At 36.5% G+C, this 25,532-nt stretch overlaps 6 protein-coding genes and 1 non-coding gene across 25 annotated transcripts in view; 3 read left to right on the top strand and 4 right to left on the bottom strand.

The window, feature by feature from the left end:
• LOC114880651 (glutamate-gated chloride channel) overlaps positions 1–5,217 on the bottom strand; it is a 28,589-nt gene extending 23,372 nt beyond the window's left edge. For 11 of the 12 annotated variants that reach the window (XR_006829848.1, XR_003790114.2, XR_003790113.2 and 8 more), the window contains exons 1-3: positions 4,915–5,217; positions 2,849–2,916; positions 2,620–2,735 (exon numbers count right to left, since the gene is read on the bottom strand). Coding sequence is in view for 7 of the 12 variants with exons in the window: in XM_029196887.2 (XP_029052720.1) it covers positions 2,620–2,735; positions 2,849–2,907 (175 nt within the window). In the remaining 5 variants the exon portion in view is untranslated. Of the gene's footprint in view, positions 1–2,619; positions 2,736–2,848; positions 2,917–4,914 lie in introns of those variants that run through there. The other variant, XM_029196895.2, reaches the window with a different exon arrangement.
• A 533-nt stretch (positions 5,218–5,750) lies between these two features.
• On the bottom strand, positions 5,751–7,713 carry LOC114880654 (pentatricopeptide repeat-containing protein 2, mitochondrial-like). The gene is made up of 5 exons (XM_029196907.2): positions 7,498–7,713; positions 6,750–7,273; positions 6,378–6,674; positions 6,151–6,255; positions 5,751–6,076 (listed from the first exon to the last, which is right to left on the bottom strand). The coding sequence occupies exons 1-5, from the start codon at positions 7,577–7,579 to the stop codon at positions 5,945–5,947; spliced, it is 1,140 nt and encodes a 379-aa protein (XP_029052740.1). The 5' UTR covers positions 7,580–7,713; the 3' UTR covers positions 5,751–5,944.
• Positions 7,714–8,023: 310 nt separating this feature from the next.
• On the top strand, positions 8,024–10,594 carry LOC114880652. Of its 8 annotated transcripts, none has more exons than XM_029196898.2 (6): positions 8,024–8,122; positions 9,291–9,422; positions 9,498–9,705; positions 9,807–9,936; positions 10,006–10,239; positions 10,306–10,594. In XM_029196898.2, the coding sequence occupies exons 2-6, from the start codon at positions 9,298–9,300 to the stop codon at positions 10,443–10,445; spliced, it is 837 nt and encodes a 278-aa protein (XP_029052731.1). In that variant the 5' UTR covers positions 8,024–8,122; positions 9,291–9,297; the 3' UTR covers positions 10,446–10,594. The 8 variants fall into 8 exon arrangements, with proteins under 8 accessions (XP_029052731.1, XP_029052733.1, XP_029052735.1 ...); XM_029196900.1 differs by lacking the exon at positions 8,024–8,122 and adding an exon at positions 8,563–8,648; XM_029196902.1 differs by lacking the exon at positions 8,024–8,122 and adding an exon at positions 8,842–8,932.
• LOC114880653 (protein POLR1D-like) lies at positions 8,201–8,846 on the bottom strand. Its single transcript, XM_029196906.2, has 2 exons — positions 8,754–8,846; positions 8,201–8,581 (listed from the first exon to the last, which is right to left on the bottom strand). Exons 1-2 carry the CDS (start codon positions 8,816–8,818, stop codon positions 8,374–8,376), a joined length of 273 nt encoding a protein of 90 aa, XP_029052739.1. The 5' UTR covers positions 8,819–8,846; the 3' UTR covers positions 8,201–8,373.
• Positions 10,595–10,723: 129 nt separating the features above from the next.
• Positions 10,724–10,816, top strand: Trnai-uau. The gene is given in 2 exon segments: positions 10,724–10,761; positions 10,781–10,816. It is a non-coding gene; the product is annotated as a tRNA-Ile (tRNA).
• Positions 10,817–11,044: 228 nt separating this feature from the next.
• Positions 11,045–11,886, bottom strand: LOC114880655 (probable 28S ribosomal protein S16, mitochondrial). The gene is made up of 3 exons (XM_029196908.2): positions 11,794–11,886; positions 11,471–11,660; positions 11,045–11,407 (listed from the first exon to the last, which is right to left on the bottom strand). Exons 2-3 carry the CDS (start codon positions 11,591–11,593, stop codon positions 11,129–11,131), a joined length of 402 nt encoding a protein of 133 aa, XP_029052741.1. The 5' UTR covers positions 11,594–11,660; positions 11,794–11,886; the 3' UTR covers positions 11,045–11,128.
• Positions 11,887–12,006: 120 nt separating this feature from the next.
• On the top strand, positions 12,007–24,666 carry LOC114880656. Its single transcript, XM_029196910.2, has 5 exons — positions 12,007–12,841; positions 12,987–13,037; positions 22,134–22,268; positions 22,598–23,049; positions 23,122–24,666. Exons 1-5 carry the CDS (start codon positions 12,572–12,574, stop codon positions 23,909–23,911), a joined length of 1,698 nt encoding a protein of 565 aa, XP_029052743.1. The 5' UTR covers positions 12,007–12,571; the 3' UTR covers positions 23,912–24,666.
• The last annotated feature ends 866 nt before the right edge of the window (positions 24,667–25,532 follow it).

Raw genomic sequence — 25,532 nt, 5'->3', positions numbered from 1 at the left:
AGAAAAAGTTTCGATTCTCATAAGCGGAAACGAGGTATCTGGTTTACGTTTCTAATCAGGAATCCCTCTGCAGTGGTAAATTAGTGTGACCCAAAAAAAAATTAATGTACAAACACGTTCCCTGTTAGCTAAGAGAAAGAGCAACTGCTGAGAATGCTTGGTGTCACGAACAACATAAAGCTGCAGGCGGTACAAAGTCGACTGTAATTATCGATGATATATGTATACATTTTTCCTTCTCTCTCTGACCTATCAAACAATAGGAAAAGGAATTCGTGGTCCAATTCTTTCTTTCTTTTTTCTTGCCCTCGTACAAGCTTCTTTCTGCACAGTTTTGTACAGAACATACAGGTGTATCACAGACAGGATCTACGTTGACCAGGTATCACCGTTCGAACGGCAATTTATTAATTAACATACGCGACGTTTTGTATATTTATATTCAGCAGATATGCTTGAATTAAAATTTGAAATTGTAAGTGATCTGCAATCGACAAAGAATACTGTAAAAAATTGTAATAGAAATAAGCAAAATATAAAACAGTCCCACATTAACGTCAGCGCTAAGTAGTTCCGGTACCGGATAAGTCAGACGCATTCTTGGAGAACGCTTGAAAAGAAAAAGAATCATTTCAAATCTACGCACACGGAAACAAACGATGCATAATTGTAATAACTAACATCTCACACGACATATTCACAGAGAAACATACAAGAAATAATTACAAACGAAATGATTGTTTCGATATTCGAATAAACGCGTTCGAAGTTTTGCTGGAGAATATTTAACTATCAAACAGCTTCATACAAAGCAAGAAAATAAAGAAACGAAATAAAAGAAACCTTTGCTTCCAATCGAACTGGCATCATCCTACTTTATTTCCTCAGCAAGGTAGCATCATCCCCCTCTTACCTCTTAATTCCCTTTTCACCCATCCTTGTGTCTTCGACAGAACGCTTTACGTATACCATACACTTGCAATATGTTTGCAATAATCACACGAATTTTTAACAATTATTCTACACTCTTCTTGTTCCTTTTCAAGCGGAAGCTGTACCATGCTGCAAACTCTAGATACGCGTTAACCGGTGCAAGTACAATCATTTTCAATGGTATTCAAATGAAATTTGAAGCTGGACGAAAATTTTATAGGTAAAATTTCATTATTTTTCTCGTCACTTTTGAATATTTAAAAGTTTGGATAATTAGATTCTTTCGAAAGGTAAATAGATTTATATATCCTGAAAGTTTTCAACCGGAGATAACAAATTTATAATTATTTTCATGCTGCAAATTTTACACGTTAATCCCTTTAAAAAGAATCGAATTATCGAAACGTTGAAGACAAAAGCGAGGGAAATATTTAACTTTCGACTAGCTTGAAATTATCGAAAATGATTTGAAAATTGTTTTCTGAAAAAACTGAATAAAATTTCTCGACCAATTAACGCGCAAAGAATTTCCTCCTCCGATCAATCTCGAAAGATACTTTCCGTCGTGTCTACACAAGCTTTCAAGAGATCTTGAAACGACCCAGATACAAGTCATCGTCTCTTGAAATATTGTTCGGAAATTTCATCGGGCGACGGTGAAGAAAAATCGAAGCAATATCGCAAAAGTAGAAGAATTGCATCGAGAAAGTTTCGAACAGTCTAAGAAATCCTCCTCTCGAGAAGAAGAGACAGAAATAGCCGGATTAGACGATCAACGTGCACAGTATCAATGATGAAAATATACGGAAAATTTCTGTGATAAATAACACAGGGGAACACCTGTGCATCCGTTTTACGAAACAAAAGTGTTCTTCATTGTTTTTGCCAACATTCTATCGTCACGAGACGACAGGAAAGCGTGCCAGATAGTCGTATCGACAAAAATCGTCTTGAATCAGCACGCATTTTCGTCTCGGATCCGCTTCGAATGCCTGAAATTTATCGGCATTTTGCCAATCGACCGAATATGTACCATCTTCTTTCGCTTTCTCAACATATGTTCCCTCGACGCGAGATAATTCAACCCTTCTTCAAATTTCTAAATTTACCTTCATTGACATAGTATTCCAGGCTTCTTATATTTCAAATAAACTGCTTTCTCTTGTATACTTAAGATTACCAAAATGATTTTGCTTTCTTTCTACAATTTCATCAAATTTAATTAAGGATTACATCAATTTTCAAATAATCTGAAAAAGGGTTGAACAGCGCTTCCTTAGATTCCGGTTTAAACGCCTCGTGGTGTGATCGAAGATCATCATTCTTCATGGTCGAAAATTGAAACGCATATCCGATTCTCGATATCAAAATAAAATATAATCTTGTTTCGAGTTAAGATTTTTTAACAAACGTATCCCGAACACTCGCGTCTTTTTTTAAATAACTTTCTAAATCGATCGACCAATACGCAAGTGTAAGTTTAAATATTATTCAAATGCGAAATATTCTCTTTAAATTAAAAAAAAAAAACAAAAAATTTTGCAAAGATTTCACGAATGTCGAGCTAGATTCGAAACTCGTTCGTAATTATACCCGACTCGTTACGACGCGTTGGTAATAATTGGTCGATTTGGTAAGGAAGGCTGGAAGGAATAATGGACGTAAGAAGAATATTGGTATATTCACCTGTTGCATTCTCTCCACTGGGCCGGATACGGGCGTCGTATCGTCCTGGTCCTAAAATGGTGTCCAACACTTGCTTCTCCTTTTCCCGGTAGTTCACCGTCGGTTGCTGCGCACATCTGTAATCAGATACGACGCTCTCCGAATTATCAATATTCAAAATTGAAAATTAATTTTCGGTAGAAAACCAGCATAACTATGTAGGTATTGACGAGAAGATTTTAAAACGCACCTTGATGGATGTAGCAAGATTGTTAGTAACACCAATAACTTCAATACTCCAGGCCACATTGCGGCAGCCTGCAATGCAAAAATAAACGAATTATTATAATAATAACAAATTACAATAACGAGATTGAAAAGAAAAAGTATTTTACAAGTAATTTATTCCATGTTCCTGGATCTCGACGTTGTCCGACAACGCGCGAACCTGTACTACTTGCCGATCGTCTGACCACACGCTGACCTACTCTACTGCGGAACATAACCAACCACAAAATGAAGCCTCTTCCGTTTTTTCCCTTTTCGCGTTCATTATTTTCTGACACAAAACGTTACGTATCAAAGTAGCAAATATTTTCCACGTATTTCAATACCAAACACTTTCAGGTAGAAATATACGATCACGGAAAGAGAAATTCATACCCACGCGACGCGGTTACTTTATTCGCTACTACTAACCTCGAATATTCACAAAGAAAGGAATAAAATAATATCGAAGGAGAAACGATAACATCGTTCTTTATCGTTCAAAGGGTTAAATGAAAATTGCGCTTGTAATGAACGCGCGAACGATTGCTAATTGGATAGCCGGATTCGATTTCTTCGATTCCGTGTAAATTAGAACGCGCGTTCGATTACCAGTGATCGATCGACGCCGCGATTCGTCCAACACAATTACCTCGATTGATAATTAACCGATGCAAGAGGCGTCCAAGAGAGGATAAAGCTTTTGAACTCTTGTATTAAAGTGTTCCCCTCCCAATAAATACGAAACAACAAAATATATCTAATTAAGATACTTATGAATGTGTCAACTTAACTTGGGGATATCAAAACGAAATGATTAATAAGTTGCAACAAATGTGTTCACTGTCTAGTAAATAAATACATTTTTTATATTCAGTTTACTACAACATGTACTTACATATTGTTATCTGTCGGTCGGGGAACAAGTAAATAGAACGTTCGATTGAATAGCACAATATCGTGTGTTCCATTTAATTACTCGAGATGTTAAAAGAGATAGCAGGATGCGAAAAGTAAATAATTGTTGTAAACGAATAGTTGTACGAATTAGGTCAGCATCGTTTTACATATAAATATATGTATGTATACGTGAGAGAAACGTGTTTGTCTTCCTCGTTTCTCGAGAACGGTTAATTTCTTTATCAAACAAATCCTGGATGTACGAAAGCGTTTTTAAGTAATTGCTTTCCCTCTCGTATGTAAACGCGTCCATCTGGCGTTAATTTTAATCAAGCAAAGTACGATGAGAGTTCGATCATGCAGTTCGATGGTAAAACAGATTGTTTCCCGTGAACCTCTGTCAAAAAGGCGCGACAAAAAAGATATTACGAAGAGCCATCTGTTTCTTTCGTTCGGTGTGAAAATTGAAAAAACACTTTTGTTTAATTATTTCGCGCCGAATACGAAACACACGATGGTATAATTCTTTGATAGCAATGATAAGCGTCTGTTAGACTCGAATAAACGGATATCGGGTAAATAAATTGATCGCAATAGTTTATGGTGGGAAAAATAAAACTGATGGTTTGCAACAACTAGGTAACCAACTTTCATGTTGAAGTCAAGGGATCCATAGCTGTGTTACGCACGATCCCCACCACCAAGCTTCATCTCTTTTCGCTATTCTATCCTCTCCTATCCGCATCCCCCTTTTACTTTAACATTCGATCTGTTGATTTCTATCAATCATTTCATACGTCCCACGAACAGACTCTAATCTCCACGATTTTCCTATCGATTATCGTTCAATTCTAGCCTAGACTATGCTCTCGTCCCCGGACAGAACCTACTCGAAATTTGATGTTTCACGCTAATCTAATCGCATCGAATTCATCAATTAATCCGTCACATATTTAACTTGTAACTGAGAAGAAATTTCATTTCGAACATATTTCCAGTACACAATGTTTCGAGGATTTGATACGTGGGTGGTGGCTCAACGGTTGACGTACATTAACTACTCGAAAGCATTCGAAATGGATGTTGCTCAATATATTACATATAGACTAAGCGAAACGATTGAAAAATAAAAATAATATGTATATTTACCTGGAGAAGCTAATAATCTTAGGCGATGAGGGTTCCGTGATGTAGTGATACTGGCATGGCGCTCTCCGGTACGACACTGGAACTGTACTCGACTCGTGAAGTGTCCTACCTCGGAAGGTTCGTCTCCTGGACTGCCACCGTTCAGAAAGCCACATACACTCACACCTACTACCTGGTTGCTGGCACGCTATTGATCCTGGCCCAGACACCCGCCGACCCACGCAGACGCTTAGCGTTGCCGCGTCGCTTTAGCAACATGACGTCATTCGACTTCCCAAACCCCCGTAACCAAACGACGACGACGACGACGAACTACCTCTGTGCATCGTCGTCCCTCCTTTTTCTTCCCTCTTTTCGTACAGGTTACCACCGCTAGCGCCACCAGCTTTTGCTCATCGTGTACCATCAACCACCCGATTTACTTCTTTGCTTACAAATATATACATGTGTATATATATACGCATATACATATTGCAATTTTGTACTGTGTATATGAATAAAGTCGACATCGACATGTTACCTTTCAAACAATATTCATATATTTTATTTATGAATCTTTCTCGTTCGTTTGAAAAGAATCGTACGCGTTGATATAATTCAATTTCTAGTATAGGATTTTGACTACAAAATGTTTTAGATTGTCTGGCTAATTTTCTCGTTCACGATTCTGATTCTTCGTCCATTCTAAAGACGTATGACTTCTTGAAGAATTCATTTTCAATCTACGACATAAACAATACTTTGATGAACGTTTTTATTGTCATCCTTCAGTCGTGTTATGTAAATGAATATATCGTACAGGCTATAAAAATGTTTTCCAAAAAAAGAGTAAGCAGTTTTTGTTTTTTAATTTTTTTTGCTATTATTATTATATAATTACAATTACTATATGTAAGATGCTAATGTACACTGTGTAACTGACAATGATACAACTGTACTTGATTACAGGAAGGCATCAGGTTCCTTACAAGTTCACATTAACAAACATGTCATTGATAGATGGAAGATTTAAAAAAAAATAAAAAATACATTACAGGTAATTCTTCAACCCTACTTTAAATTCATCTCTTGGACGATTCATGTGACTTCTACGGTCATTCAGATCTTCACGCTGGTTTGAACGAAACTGTAAAGGCCGCAACAAATGTTCTTCTAAAGTTTTCTGTAAAAAAAATCATTATGTATTAATTAAAATATACAGCTATGTATTTTTTATACCTTCTCAAATTGACTTACCTCTGACTCAATTCTTTGTTGCTGTCTGAGCTTCGATATAAGATACATTATTTCATCGCGTTCGCTTGCGCCGTCGTCTTTTAATTTTTCTTCGAGTTCACATATCTATACCAAAAATAATGAGGTTTATGTGGACTTTTTTATAAGCTAACTTTCAAATTCAATACTAAAATATATCAAATTCAGTTATTTATCAAGATCTAAAATGAGACTATAGTTTTACATACCACATCTGCATAAAAACCAAATTTGTGAGGAACTGATAGATCCTGTTCTGTTGAATATTTCAACATGGGAATTATTTGTAAATATCTTCCTAACTTTGTATATGCCAGGACTTTTAAACATCTAATAACTATAGAACCATCCCTGTGTGCTACAGATAACATTTCAAGCGCCTCCTCAGGTGAATTATGTCTTATTGCTATGTGTGACACAATTCCAGTTGCTCTACTTGTAGGTATTCGGATTTTACAGTGCTCTTTCCAACTTTTTATTGCATATTCTGCTGCTTCAGGAGTGTTCTATTAAAACAATTATAAATATAATCAACATATTAATCAACATATATATCCATTAGTAGCATGAACAACTATTACCTCCTTAAAACAAGCAGCATATGCTATAATAATAGTGCTTGTAATGAATTCTTTGCCTTTAAGTTTTTCTGCAATATCTATTACATCTCTTATATCTTGGTACATTTGGTGCTTATATAACAAACACAAAAGTATCCTTATCGCGGAGTGATACATAAAAGTTTCTGTTAACTCAGGATTTTTAAATATATCTAATGCCTTTTGCGGTTCATTTAAATAATACAACATTCTCATTAATACAGGACCAAAAACATATGAACCAAACTGCACATTATTCTTAAAATTTATAAATTTCTTTAACATTTCTGTTACTAATTGCAAGTCCTCTTCATTTGATTGTGCTAAATGTATCATTGCTTTTAGATCTTCTGTAAAAATCACTCCATCTTCTTTGTTACAAATTTCTCTCATTTTAACACGAAAGGTATCTTCTATTGATACAAACTGATTACGGAACACAAATCTTGTGTTTTCATATGTATGTATACCCAAATCTCGATCTACATACAAAGTTCGTACGCTAACTACAAAAAAAATGTATGTATTAATTGATGTAATCATAAATTGTTCAAGTATTATGAAACATTATTTGTATCATTATACATTATGATCTTTCCTTACATATAATTTATACACTATCTATCATTTTTATTATTATAAAAATCATATATGTATGTACTTTCATTAATACATTATTCAACATGAACTTATTCAACATAATTTGAGGTTAAGGAGCTTACATACATACCATTTATAAAATTCGATTTAGAGACTAGACTTTTTGCTAGACCAAGATTCAGTTTGAAAAGTCCTCTTAAACCGACTGCCATGATTTCACAATAAAATTGATGTTACAATTAATACAAATTATCTTTTCGCTTGCTATAATGCCGCAACGAACTTATACTTTATCTGGTCTAAGCGCAAAAGAACCATGAATTCTATAGCGGAAGAAGATAACAGCAGCTTAGCATGCGGCTTCCGGGCTGTTATACAACTGTAATGAACACAATAACTAAAATTTGATCAATATCTTCATAGATTTATGATTTTATTAAAAAATTATATTTTTAATTACTATATTTAAGTTTATTAATTGCTGACATATTTTAACAATACAAGGATCTGCAATACTTAAATAATTTATTTTAGACTTCTTAATTTATTAACGTACAAAACAACAAAATTACAAAATAAATTCACTTCAATTGGAAAATAATTTTACTTGTTTCTATATATATATACTTTGATTCAAACTATCTATGTAAATTATTTCGAGATAATTTTTAGATTAGGACATACCAATGAAAATGGCAGTAAACGACTTCTGACTTTATAAAATAGCATCAATATTGCATCAATTTATTTTTTTGGTAATATATTCTATGTATTAATTAAATTTATTAAGCATTATTTTAATTTTTATTGTACATTATTAATATATTACACTTATATTTACTACATTATATCATATTTTTGTACTTACAATTTACTTTCATTTACTCTTCATATTTTACATTAATTACAGTTTCTATCAATATTCTAAAAGCTACTTAACATAAAAATTATATATAATAAAAGTTATTTCTATTCACAAATAAGAAATTATATCATACAGTATCAATTATTTTAATGTATTCTCTGATTTATATAATTGTCTTTCACTTTTCTTTTTCACTTGATACTTATTTGAAAGAACAACATTACGTAAAGTTGAATGAAGGAATCTTTTGTTAATACATTCCTTTGGTTTTATCCATCCACTAGGGCCCATTATTTCTGCCCTTTTTGCTCCAAGCTTTGCTTCTTCTAATAATGCTTCAACTGCAAGTCTAAATTTAAAATTATAATACGTTACATTAGCTTAATACATGGATCATAAATAAAAGAATTTTGAAGGTATATTTTAACATTCTTCATCGCTTTCTGATATTACAGATATTATATTACTTATGAAAATGCAAAATAAATAAAACAGTTACACAAAAAACATAATAAACTCACCTGTTTAAAGTTTCATCATCCATCATATTAATACTTTTAAAACTTTTATGACAAATGTATCTCATGAAATGTTAGGAATATATTATTCATTTAACTTTCCTTTGGATAAAGAAATCTAAAAACAAATAATAAATACATTTACGGCTGAGAAACACATTATCCACCAACTTGAATGCTACGTACAGTATAAAAAAAAATAATTAACAGTAGCTTAGATTTTGTATACATTCATACTGACAGAACAATAAATGTCTATGAAATTGAGGTTAACTTGACGTCACAAACTAAAGTATCGCTCAACCATCTGCTCCTGCGTCTTTTCGTGCGTGACATTTGTGATTTTAATTCTTAATTTTTACCCGCATTTAAAAGCTACTTATTTACATTAATTATAAATTACATCATCTGAAAACTGTAGAAATTAAAATACGCATTACTTACATATTTTGAGTATTTATTACAAAGGTATCATGAATATAGCGGTATTATTTAAATTAAATTCAGTTTTTTAACAATTTGAAAATGATTTCATTTCAGATTAATAATGGAAGATAAAGAATTGACAGCATTAAAAAAGTTAAGGGAAAAACTTCTTCTGAAAGCTTCTGATTTATTTGAAGAGTTAAAGAAGCAGGAAAGGAATCAACAAAAAGTTATCATAAGGCAGTGGTGTTATAATTTGTTTTATACTAACATTTAGTTGTAAATAATACAATATTTTCATGCTTTTTATTTTTATTATAGGGAACCATGTACTGTACAAAATACCAGTAATATAGAAAATAAGGCAGAACAGTATGAACATAAATTGTGTGAAATTAGTCAAAAAATGTCTGGTATAGCATTTAAAGATATAGATAGAAAATGGATAAATAATAATCTTTATCAATATACAACTCTTGCAGTAATAAACCCTTTAAAATTTCATGTTGAGTTATTAGTAAAAATAGAGGTATAAATATATAGTTCTATATGTTATGAATATATGTATATAGAAGATACACATACAATGAACAAATAATTAAATTCCTGTGATTTTTTATTTTATTGCAGAGAGAAAAAGAATTTGAAATTTGTAGCATAAAGTGTGATTATATAAATATTAACAAGTGTTATAGATTAGAAATTGATCCATGCATACAAAATATAATTAAGATGAAGAATTTTTCACTTCTTACATCTGGTATTTTCAAAATTTAAATGTTATCCAATTAATAAAACTAAGATACAATGTTACATGTTTCATTTTTAGCAATGGTACACTATACTGAACAAAATATGATAAGAAAGAAAATCATAGATAATTTAAGAGTTAAAAACTATTTAAATTATGAATTATGTATGGATGACAATGGAGGAATTATAATAAATGTACATTCACCCGAAAATGTTCAACAAACATATTTAAAAATGAATTGGACAATATTATTTGTTGAACGAATTTGGAAACATGAACATTATTTTGTGATAGATGTTTTAGAAGCAGGTGATATAATCATATAACATAAATTTTTGGGTTACAATTAATTATTATGGCATCAATTACTTTCAGGTGACAACTTTGCAGAAGAAAATAGGATGTTATTAGAAGAGTTTTGTGAACCAATGCTCACAAAACAAAATCTTATCGATTTATGGAAGAAATTGTGTTCTGTCCTTGATTCATATGAAGTAGATAACAGTGCTAAATAATATGTAAACATGTATGATTGTTGTCATAAAAAATTCATAATAAATATTTTTTTAAAATAAATAAGTAAATATCATTGGGTAAAATAATAATGATAATAAATGTAAAGCATTTATGGTTATGTTCAGAATAACAAAATTTAATCGAATTATGTTTCTGTGTAATATTATTCTTTGAAAACGCTAATAATAAACTATATTTCGTAAGTTTTAGTAATTTTGTAAAGTGCTTTTTTCGACAACAACTATATGTATGTAAATAAGAAAATGCCAACTACAACTCCCCAGTGGCGCAATTGGTTAGCGCACGGTACTTATAAGACAGTGAAACGTGAGCAATGCCGGGGTTGTGAGTTCGAGCCTCACCTGGGGAAGTGTTTTTTTTTTTTCAGTTAAATTCAAAAAGAAATATGTGAAAACCTTTTAACATTTATAAATATTAGAGAAACATTTGCAAACCCAGTGAAAGTTGATGAATACATGTATTGAAGATCTTATTGCATGCATTATAATATAATTTAATATTTGTTTTTTTTAGTAGAATATAAATATATATCCTGTAATTATATATCAATATAATGCAAAATCAATTTGTTTCTCTATTTTCGTTTCTGTAAAAACTTTATTTAAATGTACATATTATCTACAAGCTAACAGTTAAACATAAATAAATCAATTTGTAAGGGTTAGCCTCCAGATTCTGCTACTGAATTTGTATTTGAATTAGATTCTTCGCTAGCTTTCCTTCGATTTCTCCATGCTCTAAGATAAGTTTTTGGATGTATCGGAAGGTAACCAGCAATTCCTAATATTGCAGCTACTGGCTTTGATATATCTGCACCTTTCCCTAGCCAATATTGCAGGCGTTCAAAATTCAGAGCAACTATTTTTTCATTGTACTTGTTTGGAAGAGGATCATAAGTACCCAACTGTTCTATTGGAGGTTTATGTTGTTGTTGTTTTGTCTGAAAGGAATAGTTTAATATACTTAATTATTCATTTAATAAGGAACATTTATAAGGACTTACATCCATAACAACAATATGATAAAATGGTCTGTTGGCACATCCGTAACGAACAAATCGTATACTTTTGGCAAAAATGTTAACAATACCAGTTCCAGATGATGGATGCAATGGTAATCGCGGCATTTCTTTATATATGTTTAAATTAATATAAACGGTTATTTTTCTTCTATGAACTTATATTTCGCTACCCCTAAAATGTAATTATCACATAAACAGTCGAGGTTATATTAGGTTGGGCATAGGATAATTTTTAGTGACTTTTTGAATGGTAGTATTAGTATCAGTGTATTAAAAATAATTTGAATTACACTGGAATTAATTACCTGTGTAAATACAAGCAGTGTAAAACAGATTTATTCCGTTTTCATATATCACAATTATAAATTATAATATAAAAATTCAACATAGACTAGAAACAGCTATTATACATTACCACATTACGCGTATTGCGCCATCTAGTGACTTATCGAAAAAATAATCATAGCTTTATATTTTAATAAATTCACAACAATTTCGACCAGTTGATGAAATTATTTTCAAACAAATTTAAATAACTATTAAGTGTAAAAATTTTAAGGAACTTTCACCGCTGATTTAAATGTTTCAATTTAATTTATTAATTTGCAGGTAAGCGCATGCGCAGTGTACGATTTCTGGTGGTTGTTTTCAGTCCTTGCCCGTATGGCTCGAGTTCAGGTTGTGGTGCCGGTGACCGTAGAGTGTTCATTGTCAGTTTGACACGAAGTCCCGTCCTATAAACATCAGCGGTGTGTGGTGTGATCAGTTTTCCTTGTGCTTCAATTTAATTTGATTAATGTATAAAGAGATTTAATCGATGTAACTCGCAATTTGACTATCATTGATGTTAATGCACATGGCGTCGCGTGTATGAAAACAAAAACAAGTGAAATTAGAGGTTTTAAATCCGTTTCGTAGTGATCAATCAACATCAACGTTACTCTTTGACGTTCGCGGAATGAACAAGTTCGTTTTTCGTTGCTGCTATTTTGTCTCCGGGTTATATTTCGATAGAGAGTAATCTCGAGTCGGGGCTGTAAAAGCAGGCTGTTCTTTTGCAAACTGATTGTTCTACGAAAAATTATGGGCGATACACCGAAAGTGGAATTCGCTCTCGGAAGCGAAGTGTCGTTGGGACACTTCTTCAAAAGCAGCTTCGCGCGTTCTTTCGTAACCAACTGTCGCGATTCGAAATCGTTCGATTACGAGTTTTTTGATAACACCATCGCCGAAGAAGCGGAACCGAATGGCAATAATCAGTTTTTCTCCCTCGTCAATTTCGAAGATAGAGTAAGGATCACGGAGAATAATGTTTTCAATCAAGAGAACGCAAAAGTTTGGAAAATGAGCGAGGTAAATGGCATACTGTACTGTGGTGGTCGCGTATCTACATATTTCTTAAAATTGTTTGTGTATTATTTGTTACAAAAATTACATCGTCAATGATAGAATTATTCTTCCTCAAGTAATACTAATTTTCTTTTTTTTGGTCTCCTAGGTGATTCAACCTCCCCCTACAGACATCAACGAATTGGAGAAGTTGCGAAAGGTAAGTTTAACAATTTTTCATTTATACAATTCTATTAATTCCAAGTTGCGTAATATTATATTTTATAAAAGAAAATTAAAAATCATTTAACGAGGGAGCATCAGGTGCTAACAAACTGTTGACAATGTTCAATTTTATATTTTGCATACCATTTTCTATTCTTCTTTTGAGCAACGCAGTGACGATGCACGTTCGCGCATGCGCAGAAACATTTATTTCGTATTAGCGCCACAAATTGGTAGCACTGTGCGATCACGTTTTTCTAACCTGTGGAGCGACTTTTTTTTATTTATTTCGTCGCACATATGTTCCCGTGAAACAATTTGAAAATCGTGGGTCGTTTGTCGGTCTAAAATAGAGGCTGACCAACTGGAAACGATACCACGGTATTACTGAAAATAACTAACCGCTCCGGCTTAGCTGGCTAAATGTTTCGCGACCAAATGGTAGTCAGGTCAGTTCAGTTATTTTGACACTTCTGTTTGTACCGTTGTCCGAATCTTCTGAGAATCGTTGCACTGAATGTACGGTTATTATCGTCGTTCCCGGTGGACTTACATAATTCTATGATATTAAACACTTTCCTTACATTTAAGTAACTTTCTGTATACAAGTTCCTTCTCCGATATAATTTCTAGTATTTTGTTAATTCTTTAATTCCCGAGGAAGAAAATTGTATTATTTTCAAGATAGTAATTTTATTTCGATACTCATAGTCGAAATTTACGATTTTCGTATAACGAAAGCTTTACTCTTTGCGAATATCGTGAGCTTCCGGTGACTCACGCGCCATTCAACGCGTTCATCGAAATACATATGTACAGCTCGTTAACTTAGCATTCTGCACACGTTATGACATACGAAGTTGCTATACAACCGGAAACAAAGCATTTTATCCAAACAGAGAGCAAACATTACACTTGCTACAGTTTAAAGCGACAGTATTACGTTTAATCTACGATCACGATCGTTTAATATGTAAAAGCGAATTTTTATTTTAAACTGATCCTGTAGTATTTTTACGAAAAAATTTATGACTCCGATTGTCTGAAACTTGACATTATCGGTGTAAAGTAAAATCAGAAAGTTTAAAAGAGGAATTGAATCGCTCTTTCGAAAACAGTGTCGACTTCCGTTGAGAAACAAGGAGGGGCGTTGGTGCACCTGTTAAAAGGGGGATTTCACGGGAAAGGAAATGAAAGAGTGATTTTTTCGTGAGGACATGCACGCGTGTGCAGCTACATCCTGGTGGTCACGGCGTCGAAAAAGAGCAGGATGATGATGTCACGTAAAGAAACGAACACGCGAAGCCACGTTTACGGGTTTTACGCGTTGGACTAACGTACAAAGCCGGCGTGACGGTGGTAGGTATATCACGACTGATAATTACGGAAGGGGCTCGAGCGAACTTCCGCTCAATAAAACCTACCCGATGAATACAACGTTTGCCACGACGAATACAACCGGTGTTCGTCTACCATCTGACATTAATACTCGAATTTTCTGGGAACCTCGACGCGGTTGCGAATATTGCCAGGCGTTGAAATCACTCGCTTTCCTGTTAGAATTAATTTTTCAACTCTCAAGGAAATTTTTAAATATTCCACCGGAGAAAATACCACCGGAAGTCGAAGGGGAGAGTAATAAAAAAATAATAAGAAGCTGTTGGGACAATAATCTAAACGTCCTAAATTCTTATTAAAGTCGAGGAGAAGCGATGGTCGCTGTGTATCAGGGAGCGCATGCACCGGAAACGCTTTGATTGATGGTTTGTTCATTAACGAGCATGGTGGATAGATGATGGCGGCGGGAAAGGCTACCTAGTTGTCCACGGCTCTGGAATAATGATCATCCTGAAAGGACGATGTCGCGACAAATTATCGTGTACGCGACAACGATACCCTCCACCCCTTTTCTCGATCGTATATTTGCTGTTTCGTTAGAAATTCATACACGTCGCATATCACGTACGATTCTGATTCCTTTTTCTTCGACTTTCTTCGAATCGTTCCAACGATTAATAAATTATACTTTAAGTCTGATAAGGTACCTTCTTTAGCCTCGTTTTTCGAGTTAACGCCTCGTGAAAGAATTCAGAACACTCTGATAACTCTTATCGTTCGCTTTGCACACTGCCGGGGAAAGAAAGGAAAGGGAAGATTAGATATTCAGAGGTGTGCGTTTTAGATTCGAGAGCGCAAGAACGAGGTGAATTCAGAGGTCATATTCCCACGCTCTTCGTCTGGTAGTCTCTTCAGCGTGTATTCGTTGGAAAGGATCTAACGTGATTGTAAAATGAAAATTTTACCTTTTACTCGCGAATACAGAATTGTTTCTGATCCTTCTATTATAATTCCATTGATCGTTTCTTAGGTAGAGAGAATTTGGGAATTTCTCCTTTTTTTTCTCTCTAAATTATGTTTCACACAAAGGTTGATTTATAATAAACCCTAGGGTATTTCAGAGAGGAGTCGTTTATTGTATGTCAGGTATAATTTTGAAACAATACCGTGGGCTGGTAGAATCAGGTGTTGAAATAAGGATACGTATATTTAGAAACATTAAGAAATTCTTAGAAAAGTATTTTAATCCTTTCCGACGATTGTTGAAACTGAAAAAAAAAAAAAAAAAACAGGCAGCTGGAATTTCGCGCCAGCCGTGATTCTAATTCCTCGCCCGTCTACCTTTCGCCATCGCGGCATTATGATACAGGCTTGAAACACTGCCTACGTACCTTTCACAATTTATACAGGGTGACCTGTTCCAAAGGAGATGACCAATTAACGCTTTATCGACCGACCGGTCCCTCCCTCCTTCCCTTTTACTGGAAACAATGCCTACTTACCAATTTCCCTACACCTTTGGCGAAAGGTACGAGGTAAATGTCGACCGTTTTCTTAATTCCCCTGCTATTCGAGTGAAAAAGCATTTACATCGTCCCACCTAACGGAACATTAGTATTGTAACAAGCATACCTGGATGCACTCGCGATCAATTTAGGCTACCCTGGGAAAAATACCGATAAAAGCAGCGTTTCATTTTAGACGTTCATTTGAAGAAAAGAAAAAAAGAAAAGCGCGTAACAAGAATGAATTATAGCTGTGCACTGAAGCGCATAATGGTAGCACCATTTAATTTCTCCGTCTGGTACTTTTATATAAGTAGTCTCAATAGTGATACTGTTAGTTTCACTTGGAATCCGAAGGATCGATCCTCAGGTATGCTCTTTCCATGGCGATTGATTAATCCTTCAGGTGAAGGAGGTGAGTTTGTACCTGTTCTCCACTTTAGACCAATTTCTCTGAAAATGAATCTAAAATACTATAGATCGTTCGACGAAACGTTTCTATCCTACGTTTACGTAACCTGGTAATCGATTAGATCGAACGAGGCTGCTCGTTCGCTTAAAAACTGATCGACTCTCTACCCGATTCCACGCGATATCCTTGCTAGTCGAATTTTTCACCAGCTGATATTCAATATTAAGATCCGTGGACCGTGGACGCGTCGTGTGATATTACATACAATCGCAGATACCAGCGGATCTGTACCAGTTCGAATCGAGCTAAGCGATCTCATCCTCGTGAGATCGGAAAACTAGCCACTTTGAATTTTACAGTTACACCGTGTATCACCTGGGAACACGTGTTCGCACCGTTTTCTTTTCACCTGTGTTGGTGAATCTTCTTTTTTTTATTTGCACACCGGGATGAGTTCACTATCTCGTTCGGCTTGATCGATCCAACCATCCTGGAACGTTTTTATTCGGATTCTAGTACAGTTATTTAGCGCCCAGTTTTCTGCATTCTTCGTATAGTTGATTTTTAACGGGTTGCAATAACGATCTTACCGGTCGATCGAAAATTCTCTTTGTCAGTCTTGCGGATGATAAATTGCCGCGATTCTATTTACCAACGTATCAAGTACAGCTGTATAAACGATATTAAGGCCACGGTAAGGAGCAACGTTGCTCGATCATCAATTCAATGAACACTGTACGCACACCGCTATGCCAGGACCCATGATACGTCCAAGTGGCAGAGCGATGGGAGACCCTAGGGTGGGCAATTGTTTTGGCTCGGGGGTTACTTTCAGGTTGATTCAGGTTGACTTAAATTAAAAAGATATAAATTGTACCATAAAAATCAATAGGGTGTAGATTCATCCCCCGAAGTCATGATCATGAATTTCTTTACACCCTGTACGTACAGCGTTAAACGAGGCATTCTCATTGAGATCGCTACCCTAACATCGAAAATATCCAGGTTAAAATTATCGACGACGAAATAGCGAAGAATGAAATAAACAGAGGGATCGTTAAGAAGATTCGTGTATCAGGTTCATTCCGCCTATTTCATTAGGGAACGGAATGTGGAAAAATCAGAAGGATAGAAAAGAGGTTGAGGAATCTAATTCTGTCCGTAGCTCGGCCTTGAGTCTTCTTCTACATCCCTAACATTCCACGTTCCTTTTCCTCGAAAGTCGCGTATTTCGCGCGCCGTTTCATCGAAACAGCCTGTCTCGTGTCCATCGTTTCGTGCTCTTTAAATAATCAACTTCTCTTCTATTTTTCAATTTCGCGTATCCTCCTCCGTTGGGAGTATCTGAAATATTCATTTTCCTATGGATCTCTTGATCTAACGTCCACGTGGATGAGCCGTGAGTTAAAAAATAGCGAGAGGAATCTTCTTCCAATGGGCTTGCGCAATTTAGATTAAATTTGGATCGCGATGTTCAAACGAGATCGAGCTGAAACAGCTCCGACACCATAAAATGATGGCCTCATATTTTATTAATATTAACGCCGCAAGTGCCATTTTATCCGATGAAATTGTATCAGAGTTTACGCGTTTTGAAATCGGTTAGAGGGAATAAAAATTTCAAATTGACCAGACGAATTTCTCTCTGCCGGCTCTCGAATTCGCGTTTCACCCTCGTAAACGATACCGGTGGAAACTTTTAAGGCCTCGTTGTATGTTCAATCGAAGCGTAGAACGCGTAAGGCTCGCTTGAAAAGACTCTTCGTGTATACAATTCTTTTTTTTTTTTTTCTTTTTACGCGAGCATCGCTAGAAACCATCGACGATGCATCGAGGAAAGTTTGCCGGCTGCAATTTCCTTCGGCCGACCAGACGAACATATTTTCCGCACCACTGAATACCATCCTCTTCGTCTTCCGTTCGCGTTTCTTCCACGTTTCGCGATCCTTCCGTTCGTGAAAGAAACGTTTCAGCGACGCTAAAAAGGCCGAACTACCGTCGAATTTCTATGAAACAGAGTTGTTGAAACACTCTGCTGACCGATCTATTGGATGTATCTTCATTTTCTATCGTCTCGCTTCTGTGGAATGTTGGAATGTGTTCGAATGGCAAAGGAATCGATCCGCGTTTATCATCGATTCGATATAGTAAATTCAAAGGGAAACTCTTTAATTATAGTTACTAAATAGCGTTGGGAGAAATTCATTTTCGATATTGTTTTACATGGAAGCGAATGATTTTTCTACTTTCTTCTAACAACTCTCCGCTGATCGGTTTTCTTCGCTGTTAATTAACTGATTAGCGGGAACAATTCGCTCTTTAATTACCGGCACCGAGTCGAGAAAACGGATAACAGCCGATAGCACGGTGTCACTGAAAATCATTCTCACGGTTTACATCCGGCATTCTTTATTCGCCATTGTCTAATTGATCCCTCGATTTTCGCACTATTAAATGCGCGATACCGTTGCCTTTTTTTTTCTCTTCTATCCCCGGATTTTTATCTCTTTCGATTTATCATGGGTTAAAAAATTACCTAATTCTTCTTTGTAAAAATCTATACTGATTTTCGTCCGTGAATAATGGATGATTCTTAAATGATGTTCGAATTAAGCCGTAACGACCGTCCGTGCGGTGCATACGGGATGCAATTGCATTCATCGAAGCATCGAAATCGCGCATCAAAATAACATCCGCGTAAAATGTAATTTCCGCGCGGACAATAAGATGTAGCGACACCGCGAACTTGGAATACTAATGAATGAATCACGAAGTATCCCCTTAAACGCGCTTGACCAATACTTTTCGTTAGAAACATCCATTTTTACTGCACCTCTTAACGGGTTGAATATGCTAATAAGCTCTTCCGGTCGAGGGCGTACGAAATTATTCAAAATATATCCGGAGAATAATTAAGAACGCCAGTAACACACATTTCTAAAATGAAACACCGAACCGTTAATTATCTCTCCTTCAGATTCCTAGTGTTTTTCTGTAGAATTATTCCTCGTTTTTTTTTTTTTTTTTTTTTTTTCTAGATTAGAATACTTATATACCTAGCTATTATTTGTTTTAATAATTAACCGACAATTAAGGACGGCACGGTGTCGAGGAAAAAAAGAAGAAGATAGGTGTTGGAGGTACGGTCTGGTTGGAAATACGGTTGGTGGCGTCGGGCTACGGCGGAAATGGAAAGAGAGCATAGCGAGAGGAAAAGAGAGGAGAAAAAGAAATAATTTCAGTATTCCAACAAGAAGAAGCTGGCTGATCTTTCTAGCGAAACATCGTCTGCACGTTAGCCGGTGCTCTGTTTCTCTCTGTTCGTTTGACTGGAATGCACCAAAAATAAATTCGGCGGCGCACTGCCATTTTGGAGATCACCCCTTAATGCATTTGTCTCCCCCTTCTTCTTCTTCTTCATTCTGTCAAGCATCTTCTATATCGTATCGTGTTTCTCATTCTTCTGGCACGTTCAGCATCTATGCACGCGGCGCCGAATTTCTTCGCCCCTTCTCAATGAAACCAGCCTAACTATGTACATATTTCGTTATTCAATCTCTCCGTTCGAATTAGAAAAAAAATTATCAAAGATAATAAGTTACATCGAACGATCCTCGCTAATTAGACTTTAAATTACTGAAATTAGGCTGCTCGTTTCTGCTTCAACTTCGATGCATAAATTTTTGCAGAAATTCGCTGAAAGTAATTGCACGGAATATTCCACGCGCGTATTGATTATTTTATAAACGCACGGTTAGATTGGGGTCATTAGCGGGGTTAAATGATGGTGGAAAAAAAAAAAAAATACTAGGCATGCCTCTTTGTTCCCAAGTCATTGTCCTTGGTTTCGATGTAGACAAAAGTAGGAATTTATACGCGAACGCTAATGAACGGCTTTCAAGGATGATTATAAAGCACGATAAATTAACAAATCGATCGTGTACCGGCAATTGTTTCAACGATAGCGAATCTTGCTTCTCCTAAATCGAAAGCACGCTTTTATCCCGGTTACTTTTGAATTATGGCCAATTAGAAAGTGTATGCAGCCGTGAGCTGTTTAATTATGCTGAACATGCCTTTGACCTAAAGTCTGCATCACGTTTCCTATCGATTTTAACGATGAAAGTAACGCTTTCCTTGATATTCGATAAGACGCACATGGTGCGTCAATATTGTATAGCATACATGACGCATATGGTGCGTCAGTACTCTATAGCATACACGACGCATATGGTGCGTCAGTACTCTATAGCATTCACGACGCATACGGTGCGTTTTCACTTACTTATAAATGAAAAATAAATAAATTTCACCCAGGTTTCATAGCTCTAACGTTGAATCCACTGTGTATATAGCAGAGCATTGCGAAACCCGTGCGATGCGCACTGAAAACGGCTTGATTTTATGAAAAACACACGTGTAAGTGAATGCACACGCGTGTAAGACTAGCGAGAGCACATTGTGTGACGAGGGCGATTGCAAGAAAATCATTCCCATTTTTTTCTCTCTCTCCCCCCGCGGTACAGTGAAACGGTACACGGTGACGCAAGGATCTGGACGGTTGTTTTACCTGTGCTTTCTTCGTTGACCTCGAAGGGTTTCTTGCGAGAATCGAGGCCCACATAAGGGAATTTCTGCGTCGGAAATTTTTTTTCTACCGCGGGGACCGAAGCGGATGGGGTTCCGCATGGTCGCTCAGCTTGAACCGTCCACCGGCTGAATACTATCGTGACGTCACTGGATACGGTCACTGCCTGAATTATTCAGTATTTCTTCGTTTCTACTTGTACAAACTGCTTATTTCTGACTCTTTCTACTAAACATGGCTCGTTTTATCCATCCTTCATCTTTTGGACATTTAATTTTCCCCCATTCGATCCGTGCCATTTTTATCGTTCGCTGTTTTCTCGAGCGCCATAAAAGCATGTTTGTTTCTGAAATTCGTCCACGTAATCGGGAGACAGAGATAGGTATTTCTCGCGGCGATTTAAATAAAGGCGATAAGAACGATTCAAACGATGAACGCATGATTCTTTCGACATCTGCGGGCTTCGTTATCAAGCATGGCCTATCGCCGGATATCTCGCAACTCGTACCGTATTTTTCCCGCCATTGTATGGAAATGTCAGAAATCCTCGTGTTTCTTCGAACTTCGTTGCTCCTCTCCGTCTCTAACGCCGAAAAAAAGAAGAGAACGCCGGAGGAATGGAAATGTTGGTCGCAGGGGGGCCTTTTTTTCGAGGGTCCATTATTCAGTCGAAAAGCTATTCAACGAGCCCAAAGTGGCTCGTTGTCGATGTCTAATTGTTGGACGAATAATGGCTTGAAATCGTGATCGGAATAATTGAAATTCAAACGCGTTTATCCTCTTTGTAAGCTTATTGTTAGAATTCAATTAGCATTCCTAAGGGACCGTTTAATTATACCGATTATTATGTTCTTTGGTGATTTATGTTTTGGAATATGAAATATCGAATGCCCTCCACTTTTCCCAATTCGCGCTCTTCTGTTTCCAATTAACCAGTAAGAGTAATTAATAAATCTACGAGACATTTATAAGGAAGAGGATATTGTTCGAAGTGAAAGATGTTGCTATTAGAAAAGCAATTCTCGTACGATAAACAGGTGTACGCTCTGCTAACGTGGATTCGTGTTCACTCCACCGTGTGAAAATCTCCTACGCAAGGTGAAACGTGTTGTGTTATAACGCGTGTCAGAGTCTCTTCTATTCTTTCGTGGAAATAATAATTGCGTTCAGGAAAGTCGTACGTGATTTCTATATAAACGAAATGAAATTTTCATCGACGACTCATCGATTTTTCTCGTTTCGTTTCAGCAATGCCAGTCGCTGATAGAGGAGAACCGAAGATTGCAGAACGCCTTGACGACCAGTCAAATACCTCACGTACAAGTAATCGACAGTGTTTTTCTTCAAACTCAAGTTGAAACATTGCAGTGGCAGGTGAAACAGGTTTGTATTTAACCGTGAACAACGATCGTTTAACATACTTGACTTGCGAGGGGAAACTGGTAATGTCCTCGACCAGATTACCTTATTCCAACACGTTCATCCTTTTTTACGACGCGACCCTGAAAATTATTTAAATCGTGTCCTTACTTACTCGAGTAAAATTTTTATTTCAAATATCATACGATGGAAATGTTTCTAGTAATTGTGAAACGAGTCGAACAGTACACGCTTCATTACTCCCAGCACCCACCTTTCTAGTAGCCGTTGCATTAGCACCCATTGTTCTAGCAATCATTGCCCTAGCACCCATTGATTCTTAAAACTTGCAGATAGAAGCTAACAGACAGATGTACCGTTCCCTGATGGAACAAGTGATGCGTTTCCTGGACCGAGCCCGGAAGAGCTTGGATATTCTTCACGAGAAGAGTAATCACAAGGAGAAAAATTCGTCTGGACGTGTACCGCGTAGCCGAAGCGTTCACGCCGTACACGCGGACGCCTCGCCGAATCGCGTCGCCTCGGCATCATCGACGTCTTCCTCGGACTCGTCCCGTTTCACCAGGGCGAAATCGGTCACCCAGATCTCACCGTGTACCACGGGTTACCGCGAATTCACTTGGTCCATGCTTCGCAGAAACGACCCGGCTCACTGCACGCCGCCCCGCAATAAATCACAGGACATGAATAAAACCCACGAGGGTGTGGTTTATCGAAGGCCGAAACAGGCAGAGCTCGACCCGAATGATATACCACCTGAGAAATTGTCTCAGGAAGCATTTAGGTAAGTGATCCTCGTTTCTTCAACCGGATACCAGCTATCAGAATTGTAATTGTACGATTGATTTATTTCCAGGCTAATGAGAACCGTTCAATCGTTACTAGCTATGAAAGAACCCGACCTGGTCAGGATTTCGTCCATGGAAAATAACGAATCGTCACCTTCGCCCATAGATCATCATCGTCATAATAATCATCATAACGAGGTGTCTCTGTCCCAGAGCAATAGTTTTGTTAACTCTACGAGCTTGCAGGATGCTTCCGGTTATAAGAGGCACTCGGTCTGCGACCGTGGAAACGAATCGAGCAGTACAGATAACGACAGCAGGACTTGTTTTCTCAAATCTTCGTCGAACAGCGTGGAAGTCGATAGGAATCTACAGAATCTCCTTCCTGGAGTGAGGAGGTCGATCGACGCCACCTCTCTCAACTCGGGAAGCAGCAAAACCACCGAAGAAGATGACGGACTTCCGAGAAACGCTTCTTTCAACGTTTCAATGCCAGAGCACGATGGTATTTTCATGTGTACACCGACTTCGACGCCGATCAGACGTACTAGGAAAGTAGAGAAGAAGAAGAAGGAAAAGTGTTCTAAATCAAAACCAGCCGCCAGTGTGAGCAGCGTCGAGGATGAAAGTGGATTCTCTTCTATGAGTTCGTTTCAAGAAATTGGCTTACCCGGTGCCCTGCCAATCTCACCTATCAGAGGTTGTCACACGGAAGTAGGTTTACCAGAAGTACCATTGGAAAAAGCAAGGCATCGCAGATGGTCTTCGACCCCGATCGAAATTCAAGCTCTCTTTAAACAGAGAAATAGCTTTACTACTTCTCAAACTACCACGGAATCATTGAGTGTCTGGGTGTGAGCACTTCTGTTTACCATGTAAGCTGGTTTTTTTTTAGTTACAACAAATCTGATGAATGCATTTGATACGTTGAAATTGAAAAAAGAAAAAATCAGTTTGACTGAATGTTGAATATAATGAAGTATTAGTATGGGGTAATTCTTTGTAAATATGTTTTTTGGAATATTACCTATTCGTTTCGCATTCTATTTGCCTTTTTTGTCGAAACAGTTTGATTTTCAAGAAAGTATGCAAAAAAGGATAACTTAAATAATATGTGCTTTATTTAAAAATATCTCTTGCTTCCTATAATTTTTTGACATTAAGTTTGAGAACAGTTTGATATAACATAGAACATTTGTTCAGAGCTTTGTTAGAAAGATGGTATGTATGCAAGTGTAGTTAGTATTTTATATGTGTTAGATAAAAAAAATACATATTTCTTATTAGCTATGCGCAGAGGATTTTGCAGAAGTTGTATCAAATACTTGTATTAACAAAGTAAGCTATAAGTATCACCGCGACGTGCTTAGTACCAAAATTGCAATAGAATTTTAACTGTGTTACAAGGAAATGTACCGAATTGTAATTATGTTATAGCCTTACAAGCAGATAAAATTCGTATTGTTACGTTCGATTTTGGTATTCGAAACTGTGTTCAATTTGTACTTAGAAGTATTAACATGCCAGAATTAATTTATGCAAACTGTAATCTGTTTTACTTTTCTTGAACGTGTATATACAGAGTAACATAAAAATATTCAGCATTCAAAGAATGAGAAATAAAAAAGCATTTATTTCCTCTACAATTAAAACTATATGAATCATATTCAATAATATTTTATTCAAACCTTTCATTCGTACACCTACTAATGGAATTCTCATTTTATGAATATGATTCGTGTTAGTTTTTTCAACACTTTCAAAATATCAATTTCTTTTATTATGTGTTATTAATTACTATATCATTATTTTAGGTTACACGTCAGAAAATCTCAACCATAAACTTCCTATCCACAACATTACAAACAATTCCATAACAACAATTGACAGTAACAAAAACAACAAAGTTGACATGAAATAATCATTTTTAATATCTGAATGTTCGACGTTAAATCTACGAAAAGTGCCTAAGGAAAACAATGAACGAATGAGGGGATGAATGAACGAATGAACAATTGGAAAAATAATGAAAAATATAAAAGAAATTTGATGGTTAAAGATTCGACTCGAGAATCGAGAATCGAGAATCGCTGATCATGGCAAAATGGCTGAGCTGCTGAGCGAAGAGCAGAGAGTGGGGGGGAAACGAATGCGCGCGCATCGCGATAAGGCATATGTAGACGGCATTCGTTATCAGTACGGTAGGCGTCGTTCACTTGTTCGCGAGTCGGTCCAGAGTGTAGCCAGGAGATTGCGCCACCAGCCGATCCACTTTTAGATTGATTTTCAAGAGCACCGTGCACGGGGTAGCGCTCCGCGTTTATTTTAACGTGGCCAGAGTGTTCGAACGGGCCGCGACCGTCTCGGGTGATAGTAGAAACAGCGTGACGAGGTGAGAGGTTCGGGTGCGGGCGCCTTTTCTCTCTGCCGGTCTGGAAGAACCATTTAATTTGTGTCCCACGGGAGGCACATAGTTCTC

This window comes from Osmia bicornis, chromosome 10 (assembly GCF_907164935.1).
Source record: "Osmia bicornis bicornis chromosome 10, iOsmBic2.1, whole genome shotgun sequence".
Classification (NCBI taxonomy): domain Eukaryota; kingdom Metazoa; phylum Arthropoda; class Insecta; order Hymenoptera; family Megachilidae; genus Osmia; species Osmia bicornis.
This window is presented reverse-complemented; position numbering and strand designations above follow the sequence as displayed.